This window comes from Myotis yumanensis, unplaced genomic scaffold (genome assembly GCF_028538775.1).
Source record: "Myotis yumanensis isolate MYYU_CA2020_CCGP unplaced genomic scaffold, mMyoYum1.0.hap1 SCAF_7, whole genome shotgun sequence".
Lineage (NCBI taxonomy): Eukaryota > Metazoa > Chordata > Mammalia > Chiroptera > Vespertilionidae > Myotis > Myotis yumanensis.
The window spans coordinates 89,319,047-89,338,128 of NW_027223758.1; the positions used below are offsets into that span (position 1 = coordinate 89,319,047).

Below are 19,082 nucleotides of genomic sequence, written 5' to 3' on the forward strand. Positions count from 1 at the left end.
ATTTTAGGTTAGTATAGTTTATCAAAAAGGGCAAGGTGCCAGGAAATAGTAGGCTGGGTTTTAGTTCACTTTTCTACTTTTATGTTCTGTTACAATGAATAAAGAATTATTTTGTTTTTAACTTGTGAAGGGTCTTAGTTTTATCGTTTGTAAACTAGAACATTATCATCTCTTGGGTATTTTACTAGCTCATTTTTGGAGAAGTTAACTTCTCTTAAAGATGATTTTTGTGTGCCTAAGTGGAGAGCCATCTGGTTAACCACAGGATAATAGACTGGAAGGCTGTCTGTGCCCTACATGGTTTTGTGCAGTAGGTTCTTAATTCCTGCTTCAGCTTGGCCTTTCCAGGCTTAGGCTCTCATTAGAGAGCCATCGGGTCAGCCCACAGCTGGTTGTCTGTGTCCTTCTCTGGCCTCCAGGGCTTTCTCAGGGCCGTCGGACATGGCAACCCACAGCTCAAGTTATTGCTGACAGTGTTCTCTCCGGTGTCGTTTGCTACATAAAGAGCTGTGGCCCCTCATCTTTGAACAGCCTTATCTGAACCCCTAGGAGGCCTCTGTGCCAGGGCATACACTCTGCTTATGAATGAATGATGGCCCTGTGTGTAGTCTTTTGTCGATACATTTTTGATAGTGTTTTTCTCTTTCTTTATTCACTTGAAATGACTAATTTTTATCCTAGTTTTTGAAGACTTTCACATATGGCCAATGGAAGACCTTAGGCTCTGACCAGCAAGCTGAGTCCGTGTCAGAAGAGGCCTTCTAGAATTCTGATCATAACTGAGGCGATGTTGTTTCTGTAACTGTCCCAGATGTGAAAAGCGACACTCACAGGATGAAGACCAGAATGTATGCATTGTAATTGCTTGGGCGTTACCATGGTTTCTTTTATAATCTTACGCTGCCCATTTATCTCTCTCTTTGTTTACTATTGTAAAGCTCAGATATAAACTTAGTGCAAACCTGCAGTATCTGTCTTCTGATAGGAATGTCTCTGGGACTTCTGGTTTCCTCCCTTGCCAGTTACTGACCTTTTTTGTGTGTGTCGTTTTGTTATGCAGTGGTTGGTTTCCTAGGCAGTACTCCTGAGAATCATTAACTATTAATAAACAAATGTCTGTTGCTACGCACCTAGAGGAAGGCCTAATAGATTCTCCCATGTGAAAAGCAGCTCAGGGACAAGTATTCAGTGCATCTGTGCTGAGGACCTTTGGTTCGGATCTTGTATTTGCAATAACCTTGTGCTTCTTGCTTCCTAACATCTTACTTGGGCCACATGTCTAACAGGCGCACTCACGCAGGCCTCCAGGTGGCTCAGCGGCAGTGACTGCAGTGGCTCTGCAGTCGGGCACCGCCTTTCCTGCAGCCTGTCCCCAGTGAGCTTCCCGCACATCTTGCCACACTTGTAACATTCCCAACACACTCTGCAGATCCGGCGAACCATCTCAAGCGATAAGGCCATAAACAGAAAATGAATTTTCTTTATATGTTTTAACTTTTTTGCTTTACACTGTCTGATACAACTCTTTTTTAGAAGTAGGTGAAATAAATTATGACAAATGTAAATTGTGGTTATAAGTGTACTGAATTCAGTTCTTGGTCTAAGGCACTTAGAACTCTGTAAATCTTGTAGACACCCCTGAATGATATTTTATTTGAATCAATCTACTACCAACATTAGAATAATATTCGTACTTAATGCAAACGAATAATTTGATGAAAACATTGTATATAAATTTCTTACCATCTACAGCCAGGATCTCTGCTGTGTATATCCCATTGGTAATATATTTTGACTTCTTATCGAATTCCCTAGAAAATTGTATCTCGCCAGTCCTCGAGTCAACTTTTAACCAGCTGCCGGCATCATGTCCTATGATATACCTGTTTTTAAGGAAATAAGTTGTTCATTTGCTTATATGAAAGTTAATAAGTTTAGTCAAACCAATGCATTAAACTTATGTATGGTGTTTGCTGCTTTACAGTAATAATTGATTTGGATTATAAAATGTATCTATGTCAATAAAATTCTAACATTGAACATATTAGTGCACAGAGTTTTAAAATTTCATAATTTTTACTCCTCTACTTGTTTATATAATTGCGCATAAAATGTATAAGTCTATTTCAGGTTTGTTTATTAAATCATAGCAATATCAAGGAAATATCCTTTATTCATTTCACGTGGATGTATCAGTTGCTCTTCAGTTTTAAGGTATATTGGTTTCAGAGCACTTCATTGTTGGCCTTTCAGAGGTTGTGGTAGCATTTATTCCATTAGTGTGTATGGGTTTTACGACTTATAATTGATTCAAAGTGCTTGGGCGAAGATATTTTGTCTGCACCAGGCACAATTTTAAGTTCCCATGGCCTTATCTGACATCCCCTTTTCCTCTATCCCATACTGACAGACTCCATAAGTGTTGATGTCTTTTAATTTGTTAGCTGATTAAATAATCAAAATTGTTCCAATCAAAGCAATTTTTAAGTCAACAGACTGTTCACTCAAAAAATACTGGGCGTAAGAAGGGAGACAAGAAAAGGATATAAAGAATATTTATATATTTCACTATAATTATTTTCCAGACTATCTTATATAGTTCTAACTCATGTATAATATATATACCTCGTGCCCCTAATTCCTACTTTTCTGTTTTCTAATTCTGACTCTCTACATTATTTTAGCTTCAATACTATCCTTCTTTATAAGGTTAAGTAGAAGGTTGAAATTAGCCCCAAAGTTATAGATAACACAGGTTAAAAAAAAACACAAGCGGTGACTCATCTTTTATGATGTCTTACTGTTTACGATATGGCTTAGTCAGCCCAGGTCCAGGGTGGTACCACTGGCCATAAAAGATCAAAGAGACTCACAGAGTAACTGAAGGTGATTCTTTGATCTTACAATTGCTCCCTGGACACAATTACTCTTACACCCAGTCGGAGCCCTTACAGCCTGTAAAACACGATTAACATTCTAAGAACATGCCAGTGCCACAGTAGTGTTCTATAGCAGGTGAACAGGCAAAGCAAAACTCCAAAAATAATTCAAGCCCCACACACTGGCACCTGCTCCACGAATCAGCACTGGATAGAACCACGCTTTGCCACTCTATCACAAGCAAAGGGTTTGCAGTACCTGACATTCGTGGCAGGATTCCCTGTGTCCAAATCTACAGCCGTGTATGTGCCAAGAACATAATTCTTTAAGGAATCTCTTCTGACCCCTTCTTGCACACTGAAAGTCATGGAGTTTGGATTAAATGTGGGTCCTTCTGGTACGTTAATGACCTGAATTCTCACAGGGGTTGAATGCATTCGGAATCGAGAGGCAACTGAGTGGTGAAATTCAGCTTGGTTTTTGACTCCAATGCTAAGATGAATATTAGGCATTTGTTCATAATCCAGCATCTGAAATGATAGAAATTAAAAACTCTGAAACAGCAAAAGATTTATTTTGACAGAATAAGAAACCATGGTAAGGACACAACTACACCAGCATAAAGTCCAGGAGTTATGCAATTCTGATTGTGATTGATAAAATTTTGTTTATTATGGCATGAGGTGTATCTCAGACATGTGATCCCCTTTATCTTTTAGATAATGAGGTGTATAGGTCATTTAGGCCTGTGAATTTAAATTGGACTCAAATCTGGAGTTTTGAACTTCATATATAAAAACCCTGGAATGAAAATGATCTTTTTTTCCAAATGAGGTATTTATGACAAATAAAAAATAAAATTAGAATGAAGTAAAGAATGTCCATAACTGTTAACTGAATACATAGGCCCCAGTTTCCTATGTAGAATTCACACCTGAGCATTTCTAAAAGTATAATCAACAGATTAAAGGAGCCAATATTAATATTTTTTGTTAAAATTCTAATTGAGTAGCAATTCCTCTCAAAGTCGAAGTGAATGTATATGTACACACATACATATATTTGTATTGTGTGTTAGTATTTCAATACATATTTATCAGTAAATAGCAAAAAGAAAGTTGTTATTGACAGAAATTTTAAATTTTCGTTTTGTCTTTTAAAACTACAGGTTCCTTTAGAGTGGAGATCATGTCCCATTCACTTTCATATCTGTAGCACATAGCAATTCTTAATAAATTGGAGTTGAACTAAATCATTTATAATGCCCTCACACTAAGAGAAAGGTTATAGAAAGCTCAGTCAAAAGCCTTGACTGAGGGTGGCTTGAGTAAAGGTCATTAGTGACACCATTCCAAACGCCAAATCCCAGGGGAATTACACATACATCATCTAAACACACAGTTCTTCGGGCTTTGTGCTAACACACACATTAAGGGGTTTCACTCCATCTTAACTAGCCTTCTCATATTATTTTGATGTTTTCAAGCATATTTTTCTGCTCTCTTTAAGAGACTTGGGAAGTTATGCAGAAGAAAAAATAGATATTAATAGATATTTTGTCTACACAGCATCTAACACTACCTTAATCAATTTTCATGAAATTGAATCCAATAGTTTTATTTTGCAATAAACTAAGTATGTCTTTAATACACTTTGACTCTCACAGAAGACAATTATATAAGTCATAGATGGTCATTGCTTGAATTACTCTTTTTTGTGTTCACTAGAATGACAAGCGTAAAACGTAAAGGTTTTTTTCCATAATTTTGATGACCACTTTATAAATTTGTGCACCACATGATTTCCATGCTAATGGTTGTGTTTCGTGGTAAAGTAGTAATGTTTTAATTGCTCCAGATAATTTAAAAAAGAACAGAGAAAGACTCAATATGTAAATGATATTTTTGTATTTCAAGGGGTCTAAATGGCTGATAAAAGTCTCACAGGAATAGAGAAAAGCAGTGACAACATTGAATGATCACCAGGGGTCAAACTAAGTGTGTGTGTGCGTCTGTCTGTATGTATGCTCATAGCTGGAAGTTCTGTCTATGTTGTTAGTAGTAATTGTGTTTGAGAAATTAATCTCCTTTGTTACATCGATGTTAATTTGAATCTTATTAGTTTGTAGTTTTGTTTCTAATTTGTACCTTCAGATTATATTGCAGCCCATTAAGTAAAAATGGAAAGTAGTTTGAGAAAAGCTAATCTATAGGAAAAAGCCAAGCCCTGTAGGTTGGTATTCAAGTTTCTCAGCAGACCGGCTCCTGCTCAGCATCTCCATTCCTGAATCTCATTGCTTCTCTAGGCGGATACTCTGCACGGCTCCACAGAGGTGCTCACATGCCCTGCATGTGCATTACATGTTCTTACCTGTATGTGTGCTCACTTCATTTCCCACCTGAGCAGTCTCAGTTAGAAGGTCCTGCTTAACTTATTTCCTGTATGGAATATTTTCAGACAGATCTAGCTCAAAAGCATTCCCCCCTCTGATATCTGTAATTCTCTCAGCTTTCACCCATTTAGCAATTGATTATGTTTTATATGACATCTGTACTACTATTTATTATGTTTTTTTATAATATACTAGAGGCCCAGTGCATGAAATTTGTACATGGGTAGGGTTCCCTAGCTGCTGCTGGCTGCCGGCCGGCTGGGGCCTCCCTTCCCCAGGCTGCCAGCCGCCACTGCCAGCTGGGGCGGGGCCGGCCAGGGAGAGGGGTTGCGGGCAGTTGGCTGGCTTGCCCCGCCCCCTGGTTGAACTCCCGGTCGAACTCCTGGTTGAGAGGACAATTTGCATATTAGGCTTTTATTATATAGGATTATTATTGATTTCAGAGGGGAAGTGAGAGGGAGAGAGAGATAGAAACATCAATGATAAGAGAATCATTGATGGGCTGCCTCCTACACACCCCCTATGAGGGATTGAACCCATAATCTGGGCATGTGCCCTAACTGGGAATTGAACCATGACCTCCTAGTTCATAGGTTGACACTCAACAGCTGAGCCATGCCAGCTGGGGTATTTATTATGTTTTTAACTCTCATATTATTTTCTAACTTGGGGGTCCTTGTCTTGACTTCTCAACTACACATTGGACATTGTGAGAACAAAATAACCTTCTTATTTTTCTTGGTAATAAATAATGTGTTGCTCAGCTGGTGGTCTCAGTAAGTAAGGAAGCTTACTTAGGGCACTTGTTCACAGAAACAGTATTCAAGGCTGTGGGTGGGTTGCTTTTTGTAGGCGGATCCTGTCTCTGAGAGTATTTTAAAACATCTTTAAAAGAAAAAGTTGCAGATCTCATACTGTACCTTGACGACTCTCAAAATGCCTTCATTGGTTCGTGGGTCTGTTTGAATCTCAAACCAATTCCCATCATTCCCGGAGAGAATTAAATATTTTGCCAGCCAATTATCCGTGCCTTCCTCATCAAGATCAATGGCTTTTAACCGCATCAGTTCCGAATTCAAACAGTTCTCCTCAATGCTTGCTGAGTACTGAGTGACACAGACCAATTTTGTAATCAGTGAATTTTCAAAAGAGGAAAGTTAGCTTCAAATCCTGAATTATCATTTACAGTACTAACAACAAACTGTGTCAGAGATTTCTGCGTCATTGTTAAATGACATATATTCAACAAAAAATCTAAGAGTAAAGTGATTTTCCTGTGCTATATGTAAAACTAGGGCCAGACTGCATTGTTTCATTTTCCTTGTTTATTTTTGATTTTCCATACCTTCCTCCTTTTCTATGAAAGGCCAAATAATAAATATATTAGGCTCTGTAGGCCTGCGATTAGTGCTGTAACTACTCATTTTTGCTGCTGTAGCATTAGAACACCCACAGACAGCATGTAAAGGAATAAGTGCCACTGTGGTCCAATAGAAAAAATATTTTTTACCAAAACAAGTGGCAAGCAGATTTGGCTCTGCTGATTTTGATTTTATGCTTCTTTCTGCCTAAGGCTGAAAGTGGAAGTTGAGAATGTTTGGGACTCTGTTAGAATTGATTCAGCAAATCATTAGGCATATATAGTCCATCAACATTGTTATAGGATTCCCAGAATGATATTAGTAAATTTCTACACTTCTTCAAGTGGAATATATGGAGGATATTGGTCTATTGTTTTCACAGAGGAGATCATTATGGAATAGTGAGTGACTCAAAGGCAAATACCCCAAATTAAGATTCATTATTATACATAAAAAATGTCGAGGTTTATATAGTAAAGCTGAGTACATCCATACATGTAAAAGAACCACAACTAGTGGGAAAGTAAATTGATGATTGACGTTTATGAAAAAGGGATAATAAGAGAAACAGCTTACGGAAGTTCTCTCCAAGGTGGGGAAATTATCGTTGACATCTAAGACCTGGATCCTACAGGCACACTCAGAGGAGAGTCCATCTGCAGCTCCGTCTCGGTCTGAGCCCCGCACGAGGAGGTTGTACATGCTGTGCTCCTTGATTAAGATGAAAAAGAATTGTAAGACTTAGGTCTTCATTTGAATAAAACCCAACACATTCTCATGTCATTATCCCCCTGTTCTTTTATAATTTTATATAATATATTAATATAATTTTTAATCTAATTTTCATTTAAAATAATGTTTGGATTCTTTTTTCTTCCCCCCCTTTACACTGGACGAAGGGCATACATGCATTATTTCATCTCCGTATTTTCAAAACTGTATCCTTTGTTTCTTCGCATTCATTCTCAGAAAGCTTTACCTCTCTGTCGAGGAAGCTGGACATGGTGCGGACCTCGCCGGTGTACCTGTTCAGGATGAACATTGGTGCACCTGCTGGCTCCTGAGAGATGATCTTGTAGGCGATTTTAGAGTTCAGGTGATTGTCTTCATCTGCATCGGTGGCACTTAACTTCACTACCAGTGTGTCTAGAAATGAAGATGGAGATGGAGAGTGTTGGGGACTCTGTTAAAATCAATTTGGTAAATCAGCAGGCAAAGGAAGAAAGATTGGTTGGCCTTCTCCTGCTGGCTCTCTCTTCTAGTTATCCATGAGCATGGACAGGGTGGGGCAAAAGTGGGTTTACAGTTGTTTGTATAGACAGTCATATAATCTCTCTATATAAAAACGTTAAGTGACCTGTCGACCACTTGACCCGTTGACCGCTTGACTGGTCGACCAGTCGCTGTGATGCTCACTGACCACCAGGGAGCAGACACTCAATGCAGGAGCTTGCCCTGGTGGTCAGTGCGCTCCCACAGTGGGAGTGCTGCTCAGCTGACTGGGATGAGTGGGGCTGGGATGGGCAGGATCAGCTCCTCCACAGATCCCCACAGGTTACGCTGAGGGACACCACTGATGCACAAATCTGTGCACTGTAACTAATAACTAATAATATAAGAATAAACTGTGTTTCACGTACTCACACCTATGAACCTACTTTTGCCCACCCTGTCTTACTATAACTTTAGCTACACCATTAAGGACAAAAATCATAGTGATTTGCTTCTTAAAACACTTTATAAAGTACTTGCATTCCTTAAATGCTTTAAATTACTTATATTTCAATCTCCTAAAGCTTTGTCCAAGAGGAATAGAAGTGGCACAATGCAGAGAAGGAGATTGGTCTACTCACTCGCATCGCTGTTTTCTTCAATGCTGCCTGTGTACACATTTTGTGTAAAGACTGGAGGGTTGTCATTTATGTCCATAACTTTGACTCTAAGCTCAAGAGGCCTTTCTAAGTCTTCACCCCGTGCATTCAGAGCCCGGCAATAGATCTGTGGAAAGTTGGAAAAAACCCGTCTTTCTCCACCAAAGGAAATTCAGTTACGTGCTTGAAAATATATAAGGAAACGTGCAGAGAAACAATGTTCTCAGACAATTGAGACTACTTTTACAGTCTAGTAATTTAAATATTGTCAAGACATTTGATCATGTGCTTATATAATACACCAGAGAATTCTGAACCGTAATCTATTTTCATACTCTTCCTACCTCCTCAAGCCCTTTATTCAGTTTCATTCTACCGTGTTTTATCAGAAGTAGGCATTCCTGGGATGAAATTTTTTTAGGGCATGAAAAATAACACGTGTAAATCAAAGCACACTGCTGTGACTTACCAGGAAAAGTGGAGTTATCTCTCTGTCCACCACGGAGGTGATGTTAATTTCCCCCGTCTGAGGATTAATGGCGAACACTCCGTATGGTGGCCGATCAATGCCTACCCCAGAGATGCGGTACGTAATCTTCTGGCTCACTTCGCAGTCTGATCGGATCTATGAGAAAGCGGCAAGGATTTAGGGCGGATATGAACTTCACAGGGTGGTGGAACGAGGAGGGAAAGGCTCTGCAGCCAGATAGGTCTTATATTGAAACCTGGCACCGTGACACAGGCTTGTGTGACCTTGGAAAATGCACTTAATTTTGTCAAGTACTGGTTTGTAATGGGATAATACAACTTATGTCCCAGGCTTGTTGGGGGGATTGTATGAGGTAACGTGTATACTCCCCACCCCATGACTGACATAGGGCACACCCACGTCTGATGCTAGATTTGTTATTATTAACGTTACGTTGTTCATGTCTCTTGATTTGTTTTGCACATAGAGGAAGTGTTTAACAGAATAACTCAGAATCTTTACTATGTTGTAAGAAGACTATGTTGTATTAATATGTACTTTGCTTAGACTTGGATTTGAGATTCAATCAAAATGGTAGATCGTTTGAATTAAGAAAATCAGAAGAGAAATACAGTGTTTAGAGATATTGGCAATAATTTTGTAAGTCAAAACCTACCATATCACTCACCTGCCAAACAGTTTATGACACATATTCTGCCATCTAGATTATGTTTTCATAGGTTTACATCTGTGGCTCATAAATTTAAACAAAGGTAGTTTAAAATTGGAAATCTAACCTATATACTAAAGATGAGAACACTCAATAAAGTACTAAGACTTGTTACCCACATATCCACAACTAAGTAAAGGCAGCTAGAAATGCAACTTGGATGAGCTCCGCTCTAGTGCAAAGATCTTATTTATGTAAACGACAATCCAGGAAATCCCTCAAATGCAAACATAAAGGAGAGAATATACAATACCAGCGGGTGATATAAAGCTGTAAATGTGAGTTGAATGGGAACCATATCAATTTAAAAGCTTTCCAAAACTTTGAAAACATCTGAGAGAGAATAGATCTCTTTTCTTGAGCTGAGATTATATCTGTAATGTCACTGCTGCTGCTTCCTGTAGTTGATGTAAAGCTTTACGGAAGGAGTTCTGATAAACCACTACCCTTGATTGCAGTAGTGGCCCAAGGCCAAGAGGCCTAGAAAGAGCTAGCGAAGCTGTTCACAAGGATCCTGCCCTTCACGGATCAACTTATGACACATTCTTCCTCAGCGCTCCTTCCTTATTGAGAGCCACTCTGAAATAGCGTTTAGGCTCTCCGAGCTTCTGGATCTAGTGAGACTGCCGGCTGGTCAGGAGAATGTTGGTGTATGCAGGCATGTCCTAGAGCGGGCGGGTGAGGAGAGACAGACATGTGTATGCAGGCATGTCCTAGAGCGGGCAGGTGAGGAGAAGCAGACATGTGCATGCAGACATGTCCTAGAGCGGGCGGGTGAGGAGAAGCAGACATGTGTATGCAGGCATGTCCTAGAGCGGGCGGGTGAGGAGAAGCAGACATGTGTATGCAGACATGTCCTAGAACGGGCGGGTGAGGAGAAGCAGACATGTGCATGCAGACATGTCCTAGAGCGGGCGGGTGAGGAGAAGCAGACATGTGTGTGCAGACATGTCCTAGAGCGGGCGGGTGAGGAGAAGCAGACATGTGTATGCAGGCATGTCCTAGAGCGGGCGGGTAAGGAGAGGCAGACATGTGTAGGCAGACATGTCCTAGAGCGGGCGGGTGAGGAGAAGCAGACATGTGCATGCAGACATGTCCTAGAGCGGGCAGGTGAGGAGGAGCCGCAGATGGACAGACAGAGCCCAGTGGTGCTGGAGACCCAGGTCTCTCCCTGATCACTCAGGCGCCTCTGCTCTGTAGCAGCCCCCAGAACGTGAGAGGCAAAGGGGGCCTCCACAGCCCAGGCAGGCAACCCCCAGCGCCTCCCTCCTCTGCTCCCCCCTCCCCCCACGCCAGCTCCCGCGGTGCCAGTGGAGCAGTGAAGCCTGCAGGGCCTGGGATGCTGAGACTGCCCGCCCTCCAGGGCCTGCGGTCTGGGCGCAGGGCGACCCGTGATGCATCACTTACCCTGGCGATGGGGTTCCGCTTGGAGTTGTCCTCTCCTTCTCGACATGCCGCCGCGAACTTGATCCATTCGCGCTTCTGTCTCCTGACAGTTTGCCACTTGGTCGTGCCCTTTTCCACGTCCAGTTCTTTCACCTGGAGCGGAAGCAGGCACATCGCAGTGTCAGGGCAGTTTTCCTTCACAAGGACATCTGCTCAGCACGGTGAGGAACACCCAGAAGAAGCCACAGCATTGAATTTGAGGAACAAAAAGTGTTTTTACCACCTTACTCCTCTAGGTGGGTGGGGCTTGGGCAGCCTCAGCAGCAACTTCTTTCTGGAATCGTCTCACTGCTAACTGTATGATTCTATGAAACACATTTTGTTGGCTAAGTGTGGAGCTCATAATATTCTATTGGATAATATGGCGTATGTGGTCTTTCTTCTTTCAATCTGTCCACTGATTAGCAGACATTGGTCCAAAGCATCCATGGAGACATTGGGCTTATGCCATAAGGTCCTTGATATTTGGCCTGGTCGGTCCAAAAGCATTCCTGGGGGCGTCTAAGCTGACCCATCTACCTTCCCCCACGTGCCAGTGCCAGCTGGGCTGCCAAGGCAAGAGGGTTATTATGGGCAATGCAGCCACAACATAGTAAATGGACTAATAAAACATGATAATACTTTATGTATTAATCCTGTAAACCAACAGCATAAGTAAGTGTTAGGGGCTGTTGGAACCCAGGGGTGTTTCCTAAGTTTGGACAGGACCACATATCGAGATCCAGTTGGCATGGACCACATATGCTCAGGGATGTTCTGGGTAAGACCACATTGTAAGGACCGCTTGGTGTGGACAGATGTGTCAGTGGCTATGGTGGGCAGGACCAAATGTTTCAGTAGGTAGGGACCTTGCCCACCTCACCCTCCATGGAGCTCTGACCAGGCTGTCTGGTCTCCAGAGGTTAACAGCTTTCAGCTGCTCCAGGTGAGTGCAGCCCTGGGAGGTTGTGCTGGTGAGTGTACTTGACTCAAAGAGAGGAAGGGTGCTGCTTTCTGTTGGTAAGGACCCCACTCTGGCTATGTATCCAGATAGATTGTTGCAGATCAGAAGGATGTTTTAACTGCAATGATGGTAACCACCATCATCCCATGGACACCTGTATGGATTCTCAGTGCTGTCTCTGTGTTTTCAGAGTCTCTGCTTGCTATGTGTTTTTATGGTCTTCATTGCTGTCGTTGGAGGCTGTTTAAGAGTTTTATACTATTAAAGACTTTAGCAATGTTACTACATGCATGAACATTTTTGTGTATATGTATAAACATGCACACACACACATATATATTCTTGTAACTCTTTATGTACTTGTTGAGACATAGATAATTGTATGTTTGTTTTAGCTAAGGCTTCATTTAATTACTACTTTGGGGGGAGGAGCTTTCCATGCGAATGGAGCTTATATTTTCAGGAACCAAAGCACTTACATTTTTCTCCATTTTGATGGAACTTCCTAAAATGTACCACCTATTGTCTATTTTGTCAACAGAGATCACACAGTTATTATATTTTCTCCCATTATTTGATATTATCAGAATGAAAATGTAACCGCTATAATAAAGTCCTCCCAGAGAAGATAACTTTACTTTCCCAGTCCCATTCTAAATGGTCCTGGGTTCTATGGTTTCAGATACTTTTGCTTTTGTATTTTTTCCTCATTGATGGACCATACAATTATGCTGATGTAATTGTCTAAAACTCCTCTTCCCATTCTAACGTGTTACTTTGCTTCTTTTGCTTTGCCTTAGGTTGGGAAACATAAACAAACTACTAGTATAGTTTGATCAGTAGGAGTTACTATGATGCTGACCTGTCACAAACCTTGCCTGAAAGCATGGACATTTAAAATTATGGCTTTCAAATATCACTGTTTTCAAATATTCTGATTTTTTGATATAATATGCATTACATGAATCAGTTTTTCTTTCCATTCTAAATCGAGAAGGTAGTTTTAATCATTATACCTTACCTCAACAATAAATTCACTGTTTACTTCCAGCACCACCTGTTATAGAAGATATAGCATTAGCATAAATTTGCATAGTTTAAAGGAAGTCGAGTCATGAAATTATTGACAATGTTCCCTGATTAATTCATTTCTTAAATACACATTTTGCTAGTGATATAGAATAAACATGGGTAACACAAAATTAATAGCACAGATTTTTCCCCACAAAGGCTTTTAAACTTTTAAGGAAGCAAACACATAACCTCAGGAAAGTTAGGGTATGTGCCTCAGCAGGGCACCCAGGGGCTCAGTGGAAGGAAAAGCAGACAGCTCAGGTTACCCAGTGAGTTCCAGGGAGGCCGCAGAGGAGAGAGGGGGTGTGAAAGGGGCTGCAGGATGAAGCTACTTTGATGAGAGAAATTGATGGGGACAATTTTTCAGCAGAATAAAACACGAACACAGGTTAAGGGGATCCTCTAAGTTTCCCAGGATGCTCCAGGAATGGGAAGTAATATTATCAGCTGGAAAGAAGAGGAAATAGCGAGGAGACACGGGAGACAAGGTTAGGAATGTCAGGTTGGAGGCAGATCATGAAGTGCTTTATAAGCCAAACTAGGGAGTGTGGGCTTCATTGAATAAAATACAGGGTTTGACAATAACACCGTTTTAAAAACATATCATCAATATGAAGGGTTGGTTACAAGGGAAAAGTACTTGAAGTCCAGACACTTAAGAATGAGCAGTTGCTGGGTAAGACACAGTTAGAACATGAACATAGGGCTGACTGGAAAGGAGAGAGAATGGAGACATTGCCAAGGAACCAACAGGACGTGTAGATTGTGGGTACAAGGGGAGGATGTGAGTTAAGTTGGCTTATTGGGACAATAGGGTACTTTTAATAAAAACAGAGAATTCAACAGGAGAGGGTCCCTGCAGGGAGATGATACCGAAGTTTTCATTCATTCATTAATTAGTTAATCTTATTACTTCTAAAATTTGGGATAGACATAAAAGATGAAGAAGTGGAAATTTATCTGACCAGGAGTGCTATTTCAAGTTGCAGGAGGTGAGGGTATTCCATTAAAAAGTTTGAGAGGATCAATAAAGTAGGCAGAGAACAGACTCTTACAGGAAATGCTTATATTAGTGCAGGGGACAGAAGAAAGAAATCTAAGCAGAGAATAGAGAGGTTGAGGGACCAGGTTTGTGGGTGCAGGGCAGATTTTGTCCACACAAAAAGGTCAGAAGTGGCAGTGGCGGTGGTTGTGGTGGCTGTGCTTGTGGTTGTGGTTGTGGGTTTGGTGGAGGGTTGGTCAGCAGGCTGAATTCAGAAAAAAGAGATGCAGATGGAGAAGAAGTAGCCAGAAAAGAGGCAGGATAGTGGCAGGCAGGGATAAGAAGTCAGCTGAAGAGGAACTACTTAATGGTTCATGTCCCGTAGCAAGGTCAAGGAGATTGGGAACCGAGACTTCCTGGGGGTTTGCGCAGGCAGTCAGCGCGAACTTGTGCAAGTGGCATCAGTCAGATTGCAGGGGTCAAGGAACAAACTGTTGAGAAAGTGGAAATAGCAACCATACACGACATTTTCAAGTTAGGAGTTAAAAGACGTGAGAGAGATGATGCAATTTGAGGAGTTAATGAAATCAAGACATATTTTTTAGGTTGGGGAACCATGACCAAATATGCAGTCCACAGGGAGAGGAAAAGGGGTTTGTGGAGAAAGAATGGTAGATGGAGTTGAGGGAATGGGAGGGGAGGGGGAGGTGGGAATCAAGGAGCTACAAGTGTAATCTAAGAGCATGGGAGTGGTTAATCACAGTGCAGGGCAGCGGGTGGTGAGCACACAGTACAGGTAGTGCTTGTGGAGCTGTGCGCCTGCAGCCCGTATGGTTTTGTTAACGGGTGTCATCCAATACAGTCAATAAAAAGGAAACAATAACAGTGCAAGGAGGAGCCTGGTCATGAAGAAGACAATCTCTTCCTCTGAAACAGGCCAGAGGACACTATGAAGAGAGAAGAGCATTGTGAGGTGTAAGAGCAGGATAACTTTTACATGGCTTTTCCGAATCGGAGTGAGCAGAGATGGGGAAGGCGGGGGAGTGGGGGCGGGCAGAGGAGACTCTCAAAAGAGAAGTGACAGGAAACCAACAAAATGCCACGAATTAGAGAGCAGCAGCAGGCTCACCCAGCATTCCTGAGTGAGGGAACACTCGGGCACAGAAAATGAGAAATAGAGAAAATAATCTGTTATCCCGTAGCGGACGGCCAGTTTGAGGACCAGTTGGCTTGGGAAGTCTGTCCTGCTCCTTTTCTAGTGGAGCTCGGGGACCTGCTGTGCGAGGAGAGGAATGTGAGGGCTGTCCCGGATTGGAGGTTGCTGTCAAGGTAGAGTGGGGACTGGGGAGGTGATGAGCTACTACTGCGAGGTCCAGAGAGCCAGGGAGCAGAGTAAAACCAGGCAACTCCAGTGGACTGAGATGAGGGAGACCCTGGACCAGGTGGAGTGGGTGCAAAGCAGATTTCGCAGATGTGGGGGGGGGGGGGGGATAAGAGAAGGTGAAGGGTATGGGTGGGGATTTGGAAGGACAGCTGAGCCCAGAAGAAGGGGGAAAATCGGCGATGAGAAATGTGGCATCAGGGCCCAGTGTTTGCACTTCACTCTTTTTCTCCCTCATGTGTAAATTTATTAGACATTAGTAAAATAGCTACACCAGGAAAAGAAATTCAATGTTTAATAGCAGATGGTCTTATTTAGTGGCATAGGGTATTTTATTTCGTAATAAATATTGCCATTGGGGTTTAGATATTCTTTTGGTTAGAAAAGTAGATAATTCTGGAAAGTATAAGGAAAAGTAAAAATCACATAGAATCTGACCACTTGGAGATCATCATTGTTAATATTTGGAGAAATTTAGAATTTGTCCTTTTCAAAAACACATACTTAGACAAATTATAATTTTTTTGTATTCATTCATTCTTTCAGCAGTTTTTTAAAAAGATATTTTATTGATTTTTCACAGAGAGGAAGGGAGAGGGATAGAGAGTTAGAAACATCAATGAGAGAGAAACATCGATCAGCTGCCTCGTGCACACCCCCTACTGGGCATGTGCCCGCAACCAAGGTACATGCCCTTGACCGGAATCGAACCTGGGACCTTTCAGTCCGCAGACTGACGCTCTCTCCACTGAGCCAAACTGGTCAGGGCGACAAATTATAATTTTTTAGCCCCAAATAAATGATATTATCAGCACAATTTAGTAATCTCTTCCACTCAGTTATTATCATGGTAAAGTTTCATGTCAAGGAGTACATGTAGACATCATACATTTAAAAAAATATTTTTGTTATCTTCTCCTGAGGACATGTTTTTCCATTGCTTTTCAGAGAGAGTGGAAGGGAGGGAGGGGGATATAGATGGATAGACAGACAGACATATTTGGGAGAGGAGAACCAGCTCGATCCTTCAACAGAATGACTTATGCAAATAATATACATGTGGAAGCTGTGTATCTAGTAAGTGATTCCTTTAAAACTACTGTACATGTGTACCTTTGAAGTGCTTATGTATGTCAGGGCTATCTGTGCTCCAGTTTGAAGACTATTGTCATAGTTCTTTTAAATTGGTGTATGTTTCTAAGTCAGATAATCTATATCTTAAAGTGGATATATAGTCCTAAATTATGGATTAGCTTTATTAAAAGCAACGAGCTATAGACACGACTACTTTAGGCTTGGGAGCAGAAGAACTGAGTATGAGTCTTGACTCTGTTTGGCAGATGTGACCTTGGATCAGTCCCCTACCCTCTCTCTGATTCAGGTTCTGATCTAAGGAGAGTAAACATGTGAAAGTACTAGGTCTATAAAGAGGAAAGAAGATACAGAAGAGTTTTCCTCCGTGCATCAGAGGGTGTACTCACAGCACATCCTCACATAGAAGAGTACCAGTCAGTCACTGTGAAAGCTTGGGACTGGCCTCAGCACTTCTAGAGGGAGGCCGGGGGGGTGGGGGTGGTGGTGGTGATGGTGGTGAATGGAGGGATGGGTGAGAAGGGCGCAGGGGAATATCATCAATGAGTGTGATAGCTGCCCGGTGACAGGCGGTTACTAGACTCAGTGTGGTGAGCACATCATCAATTATATAAACGCTAAATCACTACGTTGCACAATGAAACGAATATAATATTGTATGCCAACTAGACTTTAATAAAAATAATAATTAAATGCTTCTGCCTTGAAGGGAAAAAAAGAAAAAAGAAAGAAATTAACCACATCAAACAGATTAGTGCTCAGTTTGAAAGAATAAAGGAAGTGCTTTGAGTTCATTTGACCTTCCTCTTGTCCTCTCTACAGAACCCCTGTGAACAGAAGGATAGCAACATCCAGCCCTGAGATTCCGAGTCTAAGCTCTTTCCCCTCCATTGCTGTCCCTGGTGTTACTCAGGGAGGTGGTGGGGGGGGGGGAGGAGAGAAGGGGGGCTGATTGCAGTGCTCTGCCAGGGAGCCTGTGTGCTACATACATTCTGGCATTTCTGCGTTCTGCTTAGCTGGCCCTACCGATGAGGGTGCCAGCAGCCCAGCCCTCCACACCGCCTCCCTTTCTGGCAGGTCTCACTGAATAAACTGGGCTGGTTTTATTCTCGGCCCGTGAAACCAGGAGCCCTGTCAGGAGGCTCCACTCCCCAGGAACCGCTGGGAACGGGTGTGCGGAAGAAACTTGGTGACATCATCTTCCGAAGTTGCACCGCCTTAGCTGCACGAACCTCCGTGAAGCTGCAGAATAGCGTTCCTGGGTAAATGCAGGTATCCCTTGCCTTTCAAAGGCGCCTTTTAGAGCTTCTGCTGGTCCGTACCATCTGAGGATGGGGCTTGGCCTGAGAGCCCGGCTACAACATAGTGCATGACACGGACTGACCCCGTCACGGGCGTGGAGACTGGAAAGAGGCAGAGGCACTGCAGGGAGGGAGCAGATCAGCCCTGAGAGATGCTGGTACCCGGAGTGGTCACAGCCTCTGTGGCCTCGCTGGGGAGAGGGTTCCCTGTCTTCCTTTCCCTGTGGATGTCCTTACAATGAATTACATAAACTAAAGTAACTGCAGTAGGACTTTTCCTGGCAAAGAAAAGTGCCCACAAAGGTAACGTGTATGTATTTGTGCTCATCTCCGAGAATATGATGAAGACTAGGACGGAGTACCTGCCCAGAAAGGAATCACACGGTAAAAGAGGGAGGACAGCAGATAAACAAGAAAAGATATGGGATGTCATAGACATTGCAGAAGAAGCGCGTGCAGGGTGCAGCGTTGGCCCAAAGTAGTCACCTCTGGGACCATGGAGAGCTCTGGACATGCGGCTCTGGGCTGTCTGCATCAGCCAGGCTTTGAAAATGTCTTTGTAACACGGAGCTGCTTCTAAATACCTTCAGGAGTGTTACACGCGTGAAACAACCTTGCTAGCTATAAAATGCCTTGCGAGTGCGGCGTGGTGAAATGGGAATGCAGTGAAAGATGGGATCCAGAGGTGTTTCCACCGCCTGCAGGGAGGGAGGAGAACCAACTCTTTTGGCGTCTCAATTTCAAGCCCTCAAGCTCACTTGGAAGTTCACTACCCACATTGAGTTGCTATAAGCATGTAGGTGGGAAATGTGGTGAAGTGCCTTGGCAAGAAAGGTAAATTGGAAACAGAATCCATTCATTCACTCATTCATTCAAAAGATTTCATTGATAAAATGTTATGTGACGGGCACTGTCCTTTGTGTGCAAGATAATTTCTGACCTGGTATGGTATATATACATTCTAGGGAGAATAATAGCCAATATGCTATAGCCATCCAACTTCTGGCAAATTGCTGAAGTTTTTCTGTGCCTAACTATCTTTTTTAATACCTCCTCCTAGAGCAGTGGTTCTCAACCTTCTGGCCCTTTAAATACGGTTCCTCATGTTGTGACCCAACCATAAAATTATTTTCGTTGCTACTTCATAACTGTAATGTTGC

The 19,082-nt window shown here is 42.3% G+C and overlaps 1 protein-coding gene across 1 annotated transcript in view; it reads right to left on the minus strand.

The window, feature by feature from the left end:
* Nucleotides 1-19,082, minus strand: part of DSG4 (desmoglein 4) — a 35,262-nt gene that overhangs the window by 11,784 nt on the left and 4,396 nt on the right. Inside the window, exons 2-10 of the mRNA XM_070419520.1 lie at nt 13,114-13,149; nt 11,111-11,242; nt 8,974-9,129; nt 8,487-8,631; nt 7,613-7,779; nt 7,210-7,344; nt 6,193-6,378; nt 3,139-3,410; nt 1,744-1,883 (exon numbers count right to left, since the gene is read on the minus strand). Of these exons, the coding sequence (XP_070275621.1) occupies nt 1,744-1,883; nt 3,139-3,410; nt 6,193-6,378; nt 7,210-7,344; nt 7,613-7,779; nt 8,487-8,631; nt 8,974-9,129; nt 11,111-11,242; nt 13,114-13,149 (1,369 nt within the window). The remainder of the gene's footprint in view (nt 1-1,743; nt 1,884-3,138; nt 3,411-6,192; nt 6,379-7,209; nt 7,345-7,612; nt 7,780-8,486; nt 8,632-8,973; nt 9,130-11,110; nt 11,243-13,113; nt 13,150-19,082) is intronic.